This window comes from Camelina sativa, chromosome 5, assembly GCF_030686135.1.
Source record: "Camelina sativa cultivar CO46 ecotype springtype chromosome 5, ASM3068613v1".
Lineage (NCBI taxonomy): Eukaryota > Viridiplantae > Streptophyta > Magnoliopsida > Brassicales > Brassicaceae > Camelina > Camelina sativa.
In genome coordinates, this window is record NC_141884.1 from 31,422,585 (window position 1) to 31,436,834 (window position 14,250).

Consider the following 14,250-nt stretch of genomic DNA (forward strand, 5'->3'; position numbering starts at 1 on the left):
ATGACCCAAGAACCCCATCTCACGCTGCCAGAAACTGCACTTACTCAGCTTAGCAAACAACTTCTGCTCCCGCAGCTTCTCCAACACTGCTCTCAGATGTACTGCATGCTCCTCAGGACTCTTAGAATATACCAGGATGTCGTCGATGAAAATGATGACTGACACGTCCAGAAACTCCTGGAACACGCTGTTCATCAATCTCATAAACGCAGCTGGCGCGTTTGTCAACCCAAACGGCATCACCACAAACTCATAGTGCCCATATCTCGTCCTGAAGGCTGTCTTCCTCACATCTGCCTCATGAATAGGGATCTGATGATAACCTGAAGCCAAGTCGATCTTGGAGAACCAAGTAGCACCCCTCAACTGATCCAACAACTCATCAATCCTCGGGAGAGGGTACTTGTTCTTCACAGTAACTCGGTTCAAACCCCGGTAGTCAGTACACAACCGAAAACTCCCATCCTTCTTCTTAAAAAACAACACCGGAGCTCCCCACGGTGAACAACTAGAACGGATAAAACCCTTGCCCAGCAAATCCTCCAGCTGCTTCTTCAGCTCTGCCATCTCTGCTGGAGCCATCCTGTAAGGAGCCTTGGATAACGGCATCGTCCCCGGTTCCAGCTCAATAGTAAAAGGATCCGACCGAGATGGTGGTAATCCCTGCAATGACTGGAACACATCCTCAAAGTCCTCCACAACCGGAATACCGCTAACCGTAGACTTCCCCACTGACTCTGGCATAGATATAGTAACCAAATAGGCCTCACGGCCCTTCTCGATCATCTTCCCTGCCTGAACGGCTGAGATCACGAGACTCCCCGAAGTCGGTCTAATACCCTGAAAAACCAACTTCCCTCCTGGACGCTCAAACTCCACTCTACCCCGATAGCAGTCCAAATGCACCTTATACCGATGCAACCAATCCATACCAAGAATGACGTCATACAACTCCACTGGACTGATAAGCAAATCCGCTGGCCACGACTCTCCTGCGATCTGAATATCAACTCCTCCAGCTCGTCCAATAACCCTCAGAAACTTGCCTCCAGCAACTCTGACAACTCCTGAACGCTCTCCAGAATCCCCTCTGATCCCCGCACTCACGGCACACTCCGGAGTAATGAAGCTATGAGAAGCTCCAGAATCAAACATAACATGGGACTTAAACCCGCCCACCAACAAGGTCCCTACACAAATCTCATGTGTTGAGAACCTAACACTTGACCACAAGCAAAAACAAATATAATCTGAACTATTGAATTGACTAAGTTCGAATCTCAGAAGTTATACATGTGATCGCTCCTGCACTAGTGCCACCGGGCTCCTGGGTCGAGTACACCTGAGTCGTCGGCTCAATCCAACCCACCGGCTGCACACCGTGCTGCACACCCTGCTGCACCCCTGGCTGAGCTCCAGCCTGCAACACTGCTACTGCCCTCTGCTGCAACTTGGGACAACGAGGCTTGATATGCCCCGTCTCTCTGCAGTAGTAACACACTCGAGTATCGGTCCGCGGCTCCGTCACTGCCCGCTGCTCTGTCACTGCCCGCTGCTCACCTCTCTGTGGACAGCTAGTCACCTTGTGGTCCCTACTACCACACCCAAAGCATCTCGCACCCCCGTGCCTCGACCTCTGCATAGCATCAAACTTCCGCTTCTGCCCTTGCGCAGGCTTGCCGCCCTTGCTAGGAATAGAAGACGGCTGAGACTGCTGTGGCTGCACTGAAGAACCGACCACAACCACCTGTGACCTCAAATCATCCTCTATCCCAGCTGCAACCTCAACCAACTCCGCTCTCGTAGCATAACTCCTCACTCTACACCGAGTCCTCAAATCATCCCGCAGAGCCAACAAAAACCTCCGCACCTGAGCCGCCTCTGGCTCCCATGCCCTGCCTGCATACCCTACAAGCCGACTGAACTCTGCATCCAGCTCCCGCACTGTACGGTTCCCCTGAGTCAGACCCAAGAACCGTGCCTCCATACGATCAAGAGCCTCCTGAGGAAAATACTTGGAGTTAAACTCCCCCACAAAATCTCCCCAAGACATACCCCTCTGCACTCTCCGTGCTGTCACCGACCTCCACCACACACGAGCATCTCCTGATAAGTAAAACACTGCCAGATCCACCCTGTACCGGTCGGGACACCTAAGCGAAAGGAAAATATCCTCCATCCGCTCTCTCCACTCATCCGCTACACTCGGATCGGTACTTCCTGAGAAATACCCTGCTCCCACATGCCGCAGCTGCTCCATCATCCGAACATACTGAGCATCCACTACCTCGGCCCCCGGCTGCACACCTGCCTGCAAACCCGCTGCAGGCTGCACCACTGGAACCTGTCCACCACCCACTGGCGGCACTACTGGATCCTGCCCACCAACCACTGGCGGCACAACTGCTGGAAGTCGCTGCAAAGCCTAAGCTACCTGAGCTAGCAAGTCCATCAAGACATCCTCCCTGCCTGGAGCACCTCCCGCTGCAACCCCCACACCCGGGGCAACACCGTGACCGACACCGGGCCCATCCGCCCTGCCGTCACCCAAACCAGCCTGGTCTCCAGACACACTAGGATGAACCTGTGACTCCGCCACCTCCTCACTGGCCATGCTCTGGGTCACACTCACACTGGCCTCAGGAACCTGACCTCGTCCCCGACCCCGACCACGACCACGCCCACGACCACGACCGCGACCAACAGCATCCTCACCCCTAACCATCTGTATCATCCAAGAACAGAAGGCTAAGCAAACAATAATTCTAATACACAAGAAACACAACTCACCGTGGAATCACAATCAGGCTCGAAGAGGATGTTCTAGGACTTCATGCCACACACAATTGTCAATCACACAATCAATTATAGCATGTAATCCTAAACATCAACAGCAAAAGCACAATGAACCCTAGACCTAGAACCGTAAGGGCTCTGATACCAAATTGAAACAACCCTTCCCGTTTTTTTTTTTTTTGAATACCTTAATTTACTAGTGGTCCCATACCCACTAACATCCTAACATCAATCAATAACAGCGGATAACCAAATAAAATAATTCCAATAATATCCAACATAATAATCCAATAACATCATAATCCAAACAAAGAAATAACCAAAAGCTAACATCCTACAATGTTCCTTTGACTTAATCTAGCAACCTAACAACAGCTAGACCACAATCAATCAAGTCTCTAGAACATCCTCCTCCTCATAGCCCTTGATTCCACGATCACACTTTTCCTTTACCTGCACACCACAAACAACAATTGAGATGCGTAAGTATTATCATAAATACTTAGTGAGGCCATCCTCCCATCTACTGGGTTATACACACAAGCAGATGAGACCCTCAAGTTCAAGCAAAATAAACAACACACAACAATACATCAAACCAGAAAAACAAGTCTCGGATAAGACTAGTGTCGACCGATGCCAAACGGTGTCGATCGATGCTACAACAAGGTGTCGACCGATGCCAACCAGTGTCGACCGATGCCCATCTAATTGGTGTCGACCGATGCTCCTGAGTGTCGATCGATGCCTCCTCTGCAGACACGATCTGCGCGAATCCCAGCGACGAACTCCGATTCCAATCAACCCAAAATCGACTCCAATCAAGTCTAACCATCTCGGAATTCACTAGAAATCACACAAACAACGAACCCAAGCACAAAACAACACAAAACAACAAGGAAAACACTCAAACAAGAGAGATCTCATGCTTAGATCAACCATGGTCAAGCACTCACCTCAAGAACAAGAAGTTTGGATTGAGAAACGTGGAAAACAACACCTCCAGAAGCTTCCCCTTCGATTCCAGCAACAGCTAACACTCCTACAGCCTCAGATCTCTCCAAAATCACCAAGAACAAGCCCAGAAATCCCAGAAAAGTTTTTCTCTCTTTTCTCTCTTTCTTTTCCTCTCAAAAGCGGCGAGTACAACAAATAATACGACCTAGGGTCGTTTTTCCCCTTTTTCACACGATTAGGGTTTTAAATCAAACCAAACCGAACCAATTCGGCAATTAAATCAAACCCGACCAAACCGGAAAACATGGTGTCGATCGATGCCACCAAGGGTGTCGATCGACACCCACACCAAAAATACACAAATTGGTTCGCGGGCGTTACAATTTTTATGGATATTTACACATAATTGCTATTGAATAATTAAGTAATATACATTTTCAATTAACTAAAAAAAATCAAACATTTTACTTTTAAAATATATTTTAATCATTTTTATAAGATATATGATTATTATAAAATTATTAGATCTAAAACATTTTTAAAACCCTTATTTATTCACCTATTAAAAAAACTGATTACTATTCACATATTTAAATTTTCCAAAATAAAATGATCACAATAATCATTATTATAGACAATTGACTTATTTAATATCATTGGTATAATACTCTATGGGTGAAACATATTCTTCCACAAAAAAAAAATTAAACAAAAAAAAATCTTGCATAGATTGAAGAAAGAGCAGATTATATATTTAGTTGATACATAGTAGTTTGATATAAACATATTCTGCTAATTTTTACAACAGAAAAAAAGAAAATTTTAAATTGTATTTGTTTGTTAATTTTGTTTAGTGTTTAAAATTGTATAATTGTATTTTAATTATTAATTATAAAATTTGATCAGTTGTATACCACAGACACACGCTTATTTAGTTTTATTTATACTAATGTTACATTTGTAACGTATCGAATTTCTTATGGTTATAAAAATAGAAAATTTTACTGCATTTTAGATTTAACCCGTGAAAGAATTATTTTTACATTATTATATTTTTATAATTTTAGTGTTTTTAAATTTAATCCGTAAGTTTAAAGTTATTTAGATTTAACCCGTGAAAGAAATATATCCATAAAAGTTATTATGCAGTATACCGCATATTAATCTATATTATAAATACTCCAATTTATTAGATTTAACCCGTGAAATAATTATTTTTACATTTTTTATCCGCATATTGATAACCATTAAAGTTTTAATTGTTCATATGAAACAATATAGTTATTACTGAATATTAGAGTTTTTTAAAAAAGAAAATATTGTATAGATATTTTTGGCATATGTTATTAAGTGTAATAAATTTCTTAATATATAAATTGTTTTAGGAAATTATAGACCAAATTTGTAGAGACATTTTATGAATCTAATTGATTCTGTTTGTATGTGCAATTTTTTAAGGATTAACTTTGTAAATAAGTATAACTTAAAGGACACCAAATGTACTTCAATTTATAGAAACACCACGGATAATTATTTAGTTTATTTATTATAATGTGAAAAATCTGAGAAATCAACCCCTAAGTACCTCAAATCAAGTAATGTAGATGACTAAGAGGGGGTTATTGGTTCTATGATTTTAATGGATTTGGAAATCCAGACAAAAATCATGTGTTATTCAATCATTGATTTTAAAATACTTATAAAATGATGGGTTATTGGTTCCATGATTTACAAATACTTGTTAAAATCCCATGTTATTCATTCAATGATTTGTTTTTGGATTTCAAAATCCACATTATGTTTTAAATGGATTTGAATGGATTTGAAAGTGTAAAATAGAAGGATTCAAATCCAAGGATAAAACATGTTATTTCAAAATCCATGTATTTTGATTTCTAGAATTTACAATTCCATATGGATTTATAAATTACCTCTCCAATAACACCCCCTAAATCTACATTTTACAATCAAAATATGTAAAGGAAAAATTTATATAGAAAGTCTATACAAACAAAATCTCTAAAAATAGTTTTGGTGATTTTATGGGATTAAAAGTTTAATGGGTAGAGCTATTTTTGGAAAAATCGGAATGTATAGATATTGTTAAGATTTTATGTCAATAAATGTAACAAATGTAGGTCAATTTAATAAAGTTTAGTATTTGAATTTTTCTGCAATATTATTTATGGAAATTTTTTAGAGGTTAATGTTGTAAATAAAAATTTAAATAAGCAAAACTTAAAGGACATAAAACAAAATGTACTTAAAAATGTTAACGTAGATATCGATGGATCACAAAATATTAAAATAAATAAAACAAAAATCACTAGAAGAACATGAGTTAAAAGTTAAAACAGGCCACCAAACATCAAACTTATTTGATTTTGTAAAAATCGAACTCAGTTTGATTCCTCGACAGTCCACAAAATTTTATGACTTACCCAATAATCCAATTAATACGTGGTCTGAATTCGTTAATGAATGAAATGGTAACATCAAGCAAGGGATACATATCCAGAGAAAACAAAATAGAAGATCTAGATCTCCCATTGATGGAGTTTTAAGCTGTTGCCATGGCAACAAACAATTTTTCTAACACCAACAAGCTTGGCAAGGGGGGTTTTGGTATTTTTTACAAAGTAAAATTCATTCAAAACTTAATGAAATCTATCAGTGCACAAGGTTTCATTGTATAATCAAATGTGTGGTAATAGGAAACGTTACTTGATGGAAAAGAAATCACGGTAAAGAGACTATCGACAATGTCTTCTCAAGGGACGGATGAGTTCATGAACGAGGTTAGACTAATTGCAAAGCTTCAGCACATAAACCTCTTCCGGCTTCTTGGTTGTTGCGTTGATAAGTGCGAGAAGATGTTGATCTATGAGTACTTGGAGAATCTAAGCCTTGATTCTCATCTCTTTGGTTAGTCACTCAACATAGGTTTTTTGTCTAACAATTGTACATTTCTGGTAACAAGTTATTAACATGTTGTTAGTTGTAGTCCATATCAGACAAAACCAGACGCTCTAACTTAAATTGGCAGAAGAGATTTGATATTGCCAATGGTATTGCTAGACGACTTCTATATCTTCACCCAGATTCACGGTGTAGGATTATCCATAGATACTTCAAAGCAAGTAACGTATTGCTTGATAAAAATATGACTCCCAAGCTCTCGGATTTCAGGATGGCTAGGATATTTGGACGGGAGGAGACAAAAGCTAATACGAGGAAGGTGGTCGGAACTATTAAGTTCCGATTAACCGGAAAAGATGAGAACGATGGAGGAGAGAAAGGTGAGACACACCAGTGGCGGATGCAGAAATGTTTTTTATATGGGGCACAATTACTTATTATTAATATTAAATTTATATATTCGACCAAAAAAAAATTAAATTTATATAATATAAACATGAAATAAATATAACTTTCCATATTTAGTCTATTTAAAATTTCTTTGATTTTAAAATATCTATTTAATTGCACATTAGATATATTTAAAATGATATTGTACCTATACATATATTTTTATACAAATTTAAGTTATATACATATATTATATACTAGATAAACTGCAAAGAAATGATAACATCCTATATTACCATCAGTATGCTTTAAAATAGGAAAAAGAGATTAACATGTGGGTTAACATTACAAAGAGAAACGTTGGCTGTTGAGAAGGAAATAAAAAACAGGAAAAAAACAAACAAAGAAACTGAGAGAATCAGAGAAATGCGTCGAACCCTCATCTGATGCATGTGGCACCTTACTACCAAATAGGCTATGAGAATAAGCTATACAGTGGTGTATTATTCCAGTTTTTATAAGTAGCATGGGGCACGTGCCCCACCCTATTGTCAAGTGGATCCGCCCCTGAGACACACTGTTTTCATTAATGTGATAAAAGTTTGTTACAAGTCGTTAAAACTAATCCTAGTTAAAACTACTAATTGACATAACCGGATTTAACCAACACACATAACCAGATTGAACCATGATATCTAATAGGAACTTAGTAAGTCATTCTCCAAAAACAAACAAAGAGTTTTTTTTAAAAAAAAAAAATTTTTTATCTCAAATCAAGACTGATGAGTTTATTCTTTATCATGTAGCGGCTACATGTCTCCAGAATATGCAATGGACGGGATACTCTCGATGAAGTCGGATGTTTTTAGCTTTGGGTCTTGCTTCTAGAGATTATATGTGGCAAGAGAAATAAAGGATTTTACAACTCAAACCGTAATCTTAATCTCCTCGGTTTTGTAAGCTAAGAAACCTCTCGAATTCGCGCGATATTGTTATGCCATAATCTTATTATAATTATAAAGAAAGATTACATCCTTTATTGTACAAATGTGGATACATTGGAAGGGAGGAAAAGGGCTAGAGATTGTAGATCCGACCAACATAGATTCTTCATTCTTCATCATCAACGTCCCGGACACATGAAATTTTAAGATGTATACAAATTGGTCTCTTGTGTGTTCAAGAACGTGCCCAAGACAGACCAGTGATGTCATCGGTAATGGTGATGCTTGGAAGCGAAACTACGGCCGGCGTGGTTTTTGCGTTGGGAAAAGTCCTCTTGAGGCTGATTCTTCGTCAAGTACACAGCGCGACGATGAATGTACATTTAACCAAATCACTTTATCGGTCATTGACGCTCGGTAATTTGTATACTACCGATCCAATCTGTTTGCACGCATATTAATTTCTATGCAAGTCTCAAAAGAATTTTTTACTACATGATTCGATAATTTTCTCTTGCTAATTTAATTTAGAGGTGATTCACCACAGGATTGGCATGATTTGGATTTTATAGCGGGAACTATTAAAAAAAACTATTTAGGTGAAGACCAAAACATATATTTACATCATATGACAAATTTTAGACAACAGCAATATGCACTTAAACTAGCTACTAGATGAATATACGAAAATTTGCAACACATGTCAGCTTGATTATGATCAAGATACTGTTCATAATGACTACTGTATATCTAGGAGAATTAGTTTTAAACATTCGGTTACTCATGTTCATTTACACACAGTACTTTTGTCCGATTAGTTCTAGATCATTGAGCTCTAACTATACTTAAGAATTAAGAGTCCGAAAAAAATTAACTACTAAAAGAGTAGATATAAAAGTAGAGAGTACTCCAAAACAATCTACGTACATAATCTTGCATAACAAATAGACTAAAAATTAGAACCATGGCATGAAGGAGTTTTGTTCCCTGACTTAAGAAACCAAATTCATTCGCAACGAATGAGATATGGACGGAGGTGCCGACGACGCTGCATTAACAAAACAAAACTAAAATTTGTCTGCTTTAAGAAAGTAACAGTCAAAATTCATCTCCTATTAGAACATCATTACACAGTCCCTTGAGTTGCAAGACAACCAGTAATTCACACTCTTCAAGTTGGCACAAGCATTTATATAACTCCTGTCTTTTCAGCTTTTATCGCTGCTGCGGCCTGAAGACCAGTCATGATGAGATCCAAGTTTCCACCTTTGTGATCTTTAATTTTCACGTACGAGTTTTGGTGGCTGAATCCATGAGGTAAACACCGACAGAGATTACATGGGCAAGAAATTGGTCTAGACGATAAAACCAAGATAAGTATGTCCCTGTCTACAGAGATTACGTGAGCAAGAAGCAGCAAAGTCACTGATGCAACTTGGCATTTCATTTGACAGGGCAATACGGTCACTACATTTGTGCTGATACTTTGCAGGATTCAACAATACTTGTGGAAAAAGTTTCTACGTTTCTTGAGTCTCAGTGTATCAAGTGTCTCCATGGAGCTTATTCAAAAGTTGTATTCAACTTGATTAATTAAGAGACGAATCCCAACGAGTGTATAGTTAATACACAGCCCATAAGGAGCTTCGCTAAATCCGCAATCCAAAATATTTCAAAAGATAAGGATGAAATCCTCACAAAAAAAAAAAACCCCATTAGTATTTCTGACGCAAAAATGGCAAAAGATAAACGGAAGAAAAGAGTTCACAGCAAGACACAAAATAAATAACACAGAAACAGTCAAAGTTCACTTAGGATTTAGATCTTCTAATTTTCCACAATTCACTTGTTTCCTGCAAACAGATAAAAACAGAGAGAATCAATAATCTATAATTCTATGTGAAACTCCTGAAATCTCAAAGACTCACTAAATAAGCTTTACTTGGACTCACAGTTTCCTCCTCCTCCACAACACTCAGCAGTGCAATCGATCTTGAAACATCGCTTACGATATCTTTCTTCGTGCAAGAACTGGAATCGACCGGCCATTTCATCGGTATAACTAAATCTCTGCACCAATAATGAAAACATAAAAATATATATATATATATATATATATATATATATATATATATATATATATTTCTCATACTTGAGTCTAATTAACAGCCACAAAAGTTTAACTAACTCACCCTTGAGAGCATACGTATCTGCACCGTTTAATCTTGGTTTTCGTATATCTCCTGTAATGTTTCTCTAGATGTTCTGTGGCACAAGAAACATCAGAAGATTGCAGAACCTGCCAGATCTTCAAAACTTGGACATGGTGATTGTTTTTCTTGAAAACGTCTATTGCCCAAATGAGGCTTAGCCCATCATCAATCTCCTGTTGCCTCCACAGATTCTCACACTCTACCTCAACCTCTTGTTGAAGCTCCTTCCCATTAGATAACTTCTCCATAAAGCTCATAACTCTTTTGTTAATTTCAGAGTCTACGATCGCTTCCAGAGATTTCAAGAACTCATAGCTAAGCCAAACCTGTTGGAACATAAAAATAAAAGATCAGAGGATGAATTAAGCAAAGTAAATTATGTTATACGTCATCATACGTACCTTCCATATCGAATTTTCAAAGGATATAAGCTTCTTGTTTTGAAGCTTATCAAGATCATCAAGCGCTGTTGTTGATCTTTCAATACACTTAGCTAATGACTCATCATCTTCTGCATCATGGAAACAATCTCTTGCTTTCGCATCATCTACTAACTGCCTCCACACTGATTTATTTCCCGTTAGAGTCGCTTCGTTTCCAAGAATCCATAAGCAATACCTACAAACAACAAGAACTGACTCAAGAACAAACCAAAACGGTTTCATGACATGAACATCTAAGGGACTGAGATAAAGTGTTAAGATACCTCGCCCGTGTCAGTGCTACATTAGTTCTTTGTTGGTTAGATAAAAAACCAATTGCTCCTTTACCATTAGACCTAACAGTTGAGATTATTATGATATCTTCTTCACCACCTTGAAACCCATCAACAGACCTTACACTCACTTTGAATGACTCTCCAGTATTATATTTTTCACCTATCCTTTCTTGGATTGCAAACACTTGAGCCTTGTAAGGTGAAATCACACCTACGCTGATCGATCTTCCCGTCTTTCTTGATACTAAAATATGACATTACAAAACATAGAATCAACATCAAACTCTAACTTTTAAGACTGATCAAGAATCAAAAAAAAAAATGTTTACCTGAGTAAAGCTTTGAGACTATCTCAGCCACAACAGAGACTTCCACTATGTTTTTCGAACTGTAACCTTCTCCAAACTGTTCTCTTCCATAGGATATGTTGATGAAAGAGTAAGGTCCATACATTTTCTCAGGAAGAAACTTTTTTTCATAACTTGTTACTCTCACAGAAGGAGCATCCAGAATCTTCATATCATAAAACTCTCTGTTTGGGAAAATACTAATTGAAGGATGCATCCGGTATTGCATGTTCAGCAACTGTTTATTTTGCCCCAACAACACCAATCTCTCAAACAGACTCCTCCCAAGGTCAGCCTCTGAAGCAATCTGTTACATAACTTGTTTAGTAACCAAAAGAGAAGGTGAATGTGTATAATAATTGTACTAATTAGTAACAAAACAAACCTTGCTTTGGATCATTGCAGGCAACTGCTTCTCATCACCAATCAAAATAGCATGTTTAAGTCCTGGTAGCTGCAATGGAATCGCTGATTCACATTCTTTTAACTGAGCAGCTTCGTCGATCACAAGAAGCTCTACTGGAGTACTCATGTGTAGCTTGGCAGAGCTTGATGCTGTGCAAAAAAGCAGATATGCGTTTGCTAAGCAGAGATCTTTAAGTTCCAACTTCGACATGAAATCTGGAAGATTGATACTTTCACAAATCGATGTCAACATCTCAAGACAATCTTGCTTTCTTGAATCATTCTCAAATCTGTCATCTTCTTTAAGGACATGTTTCATTCTTACATGACAAGACTTGTTACTATCTCCCATGACATCAGAAACAGCGATATCTCTAAGGAGGCAGTTAGTCTGATTCATTTTTTCCGCCACTCGATAGGAGAGCAAAGAAGTTGGTAAATGCAAGCACAGAGTTGTAAACTGATGCTGCAGCTCTTTTCTTAGTCTGCTAAACCTCTCCTGCACAAACTCCTTAAACGAGAGGTTGGTTTCGTTTATGCGGTTGTACTGGCGAAACTCTTCTTTCGGATCACTGAGCAAGCAGATCATACGTTTTACATTTGCTCTCCATCCAGTCATAGACATAAAGCATCTGTAAAGCTCCTCAACTCGGTACTCAAGGAAGACATCGAAAAGATCTTCCCGGTCATCGATCTTCATCCTTTCTTTATTACCAAACAACACAATATCTCCAAGACCATACCCACCAAACCTCAATGACGACTCAGAGACTAATTTCACAAGCCTTGAACAAACTTCCAAAACAGCTATGTTAGTTGGAGCAGAAGTCAATGTCCTACATCTCATTTTCAGAAGGTTTAAAAGCAGAACACTTGTTGTTTTGGTCTTCCCTGTGCCGGGAGGTCCCCATATAAGTTTGATGTTGTTGGAATGGTAACAACTTTTAGCTTCTAGACAACGCAAAATCGCATCCTCTTGAGATGTGTTCAGTTTGAATGAACGTAGCATTCGCGTAGAGTGCTGTGACACTACACCCTTACTGTTTTCTTTACAGGCAACACAACTTCCTCCATCAACCTACACAAGATAAGCACATTTTCAAAATATGACTTTGGTTCTGTTTCAAAATATAACTTATAATTACCTCATTGTTGCTTTGAAGTACTCTTGAGATAAGCTTCAAGTTTCCTCCTTGTAGATTCGGATGCAACGCGGTCCAAATACGAATATTAGTCATCATGTTGATCAGATTAACCCCAAAGACGCTTAAGCTTTTACTCTGACCCTTTCCTCTCTTTGTCAATGTTCCATTGTCGTCATCATCATCAAAAATAATGGGTTTTGAAGCCAAAATAGTTATCAAATGTGGATTATCTTCGTTCACTCCACAAACAAGAGCTAACACATGAGGCTCATTGGAAAATCTCAAGTCATCGATTCGAATAGGTCTCTTATCTGTCACTGCAATAAGATCATTAACCTCTAGCAGATTTTGACCTCCATTAGTCGTATTGCTACCAGTCATCATCTGCAAAGTAACCTTATAATAAAGATCCTTGGGAGGTTTAAAATCTTTCTCAGCTGGCTTGATTTCCCAAAACTTGAAAGCTGGTGCACGGCGTAACGTTCTCATACTCGACAACAATGCTTCATGTGTTTCTTCAATAATCGGATTAACAAACGAGTCAAAATACTCTTTGGTAGATGTCAACGTGCTAGGAATTTTCCAAACCTAATAACCAAAGAAAACACCAAATCCATAAAGTAACAAAATAAAGTAAGTATATATTTTAAAGTTTTCTAAACAAAACCCACAAGTTAAAGACTTAGAACTTAGAAGAATACATAACCTGTCCTTTGTAAAGATTTGAGTTTAGAACATCAAGAAGAGACCAAGAGAAGACAACATCGACTAAATCTCTTCCTTTGATGATTCTCTCTTTCTTCTTAGTTTCCTTTGCTACCCACAATTCCTGCATCTTTCAAAACTCTGTTCCTACAAGACCTCTCGATTTTTTATGTCTTTGATCACAAGAGTTGCTTTTAGAACGAGAAGATACACTTCATTGTCCAAAAGAAGATAAAGAGATACTTTGTGACGAGGAAAGACCAAAGGTTGGAGTGTTGAAGTCCAAAAACTGGTTCTTTTCTTTTCTTGTTTTCCTCCTAGGAAAAGACCAATACTACTTTTTACTTTAAAAATTCAAAACATACAACTTTTATTATCTCAATTAATGTTTTTTTTATATAATAATCTCACTTTATGTTTAATATCCTTTTTCTTTTTGGCAACGATTTTATGTCCATATCTTGTGTAGATATTTTTTTTTTGAGATTTTTCTTTCTAATTTCATATGACACAATCTCTATAATCATTATCAAATTGTATCAACTAACCTAAAAATATTTTGACAAAAAAAAAAAAAACTAACCTAAAAATATGCAATAACAATAAATCAATAAATTTCAGAATTTCTTACGAAATTTTTGATTTTTAATACTTTAAGATGTATGATAGAAAAATATTTTGACTTTATATTAGAAAAGAAAAATAAAATGA

General features: G+C 37.8%; 1 protein-coding gene and 1 pseudogene across 2 annotated transcripts; one reads left to right on the forward strand and one right to left on the reverse strand.

Annotated features, from left to right (window-relative positions):
• The first annotated feature begins 6,239 nt into the window (after nt 1-6,239).
• On the forward strand, nt 6,240-8,427 carry LOC109133001 (receptor-like serine/threonine-protein kinase SD1-7; annotated as a pseudogene).
• A 1,142-nt stretch (nt 8,428-9,569) lies between these two features.
• LOC104787596 (P-loop containing nucleoside triphosphate hydrolases superfamily protein) lies at nt 9,570-13,872 on the reverse strand. 2 transcript variants are annotated; one of them, XM_087450964.1, is made up of 9 exons: nt 13,541-13,872; nt 12,835-13,422; nt 11,670-12,767; nt 11,267-11,591; nt 10,926-11,181; nt 10,621-10,837; nt 10,199-10,545; nt 9,959-10,076; nt 9,570-9,859 (listed from the first exon to the last, which is right to left on the reverse strand). In XM_087450964.1, exons 1-9 carry the CDS (start codon nt 13,667-13,669, stop codon nt 9,818-9,820), a joined length of 3,120 nt encoding a protein of 1,039 aa, XP_087307090.1. In that variant the 5' UTR covers nt 13,670-13,872; the 3' UTR covers nt 9,570-9,817. The 2 variants fall into 2 exon arrangements, with proteins under 2 accessions (XP_087307090.1, XP_087307091.1); XM_087450965.1 differs by having other exon boundaries at nt 9,949-10,076; nt 13,541-13,858.
• Nucleotides 13,873-14,250: the final 378 nt, after the last annotated feature.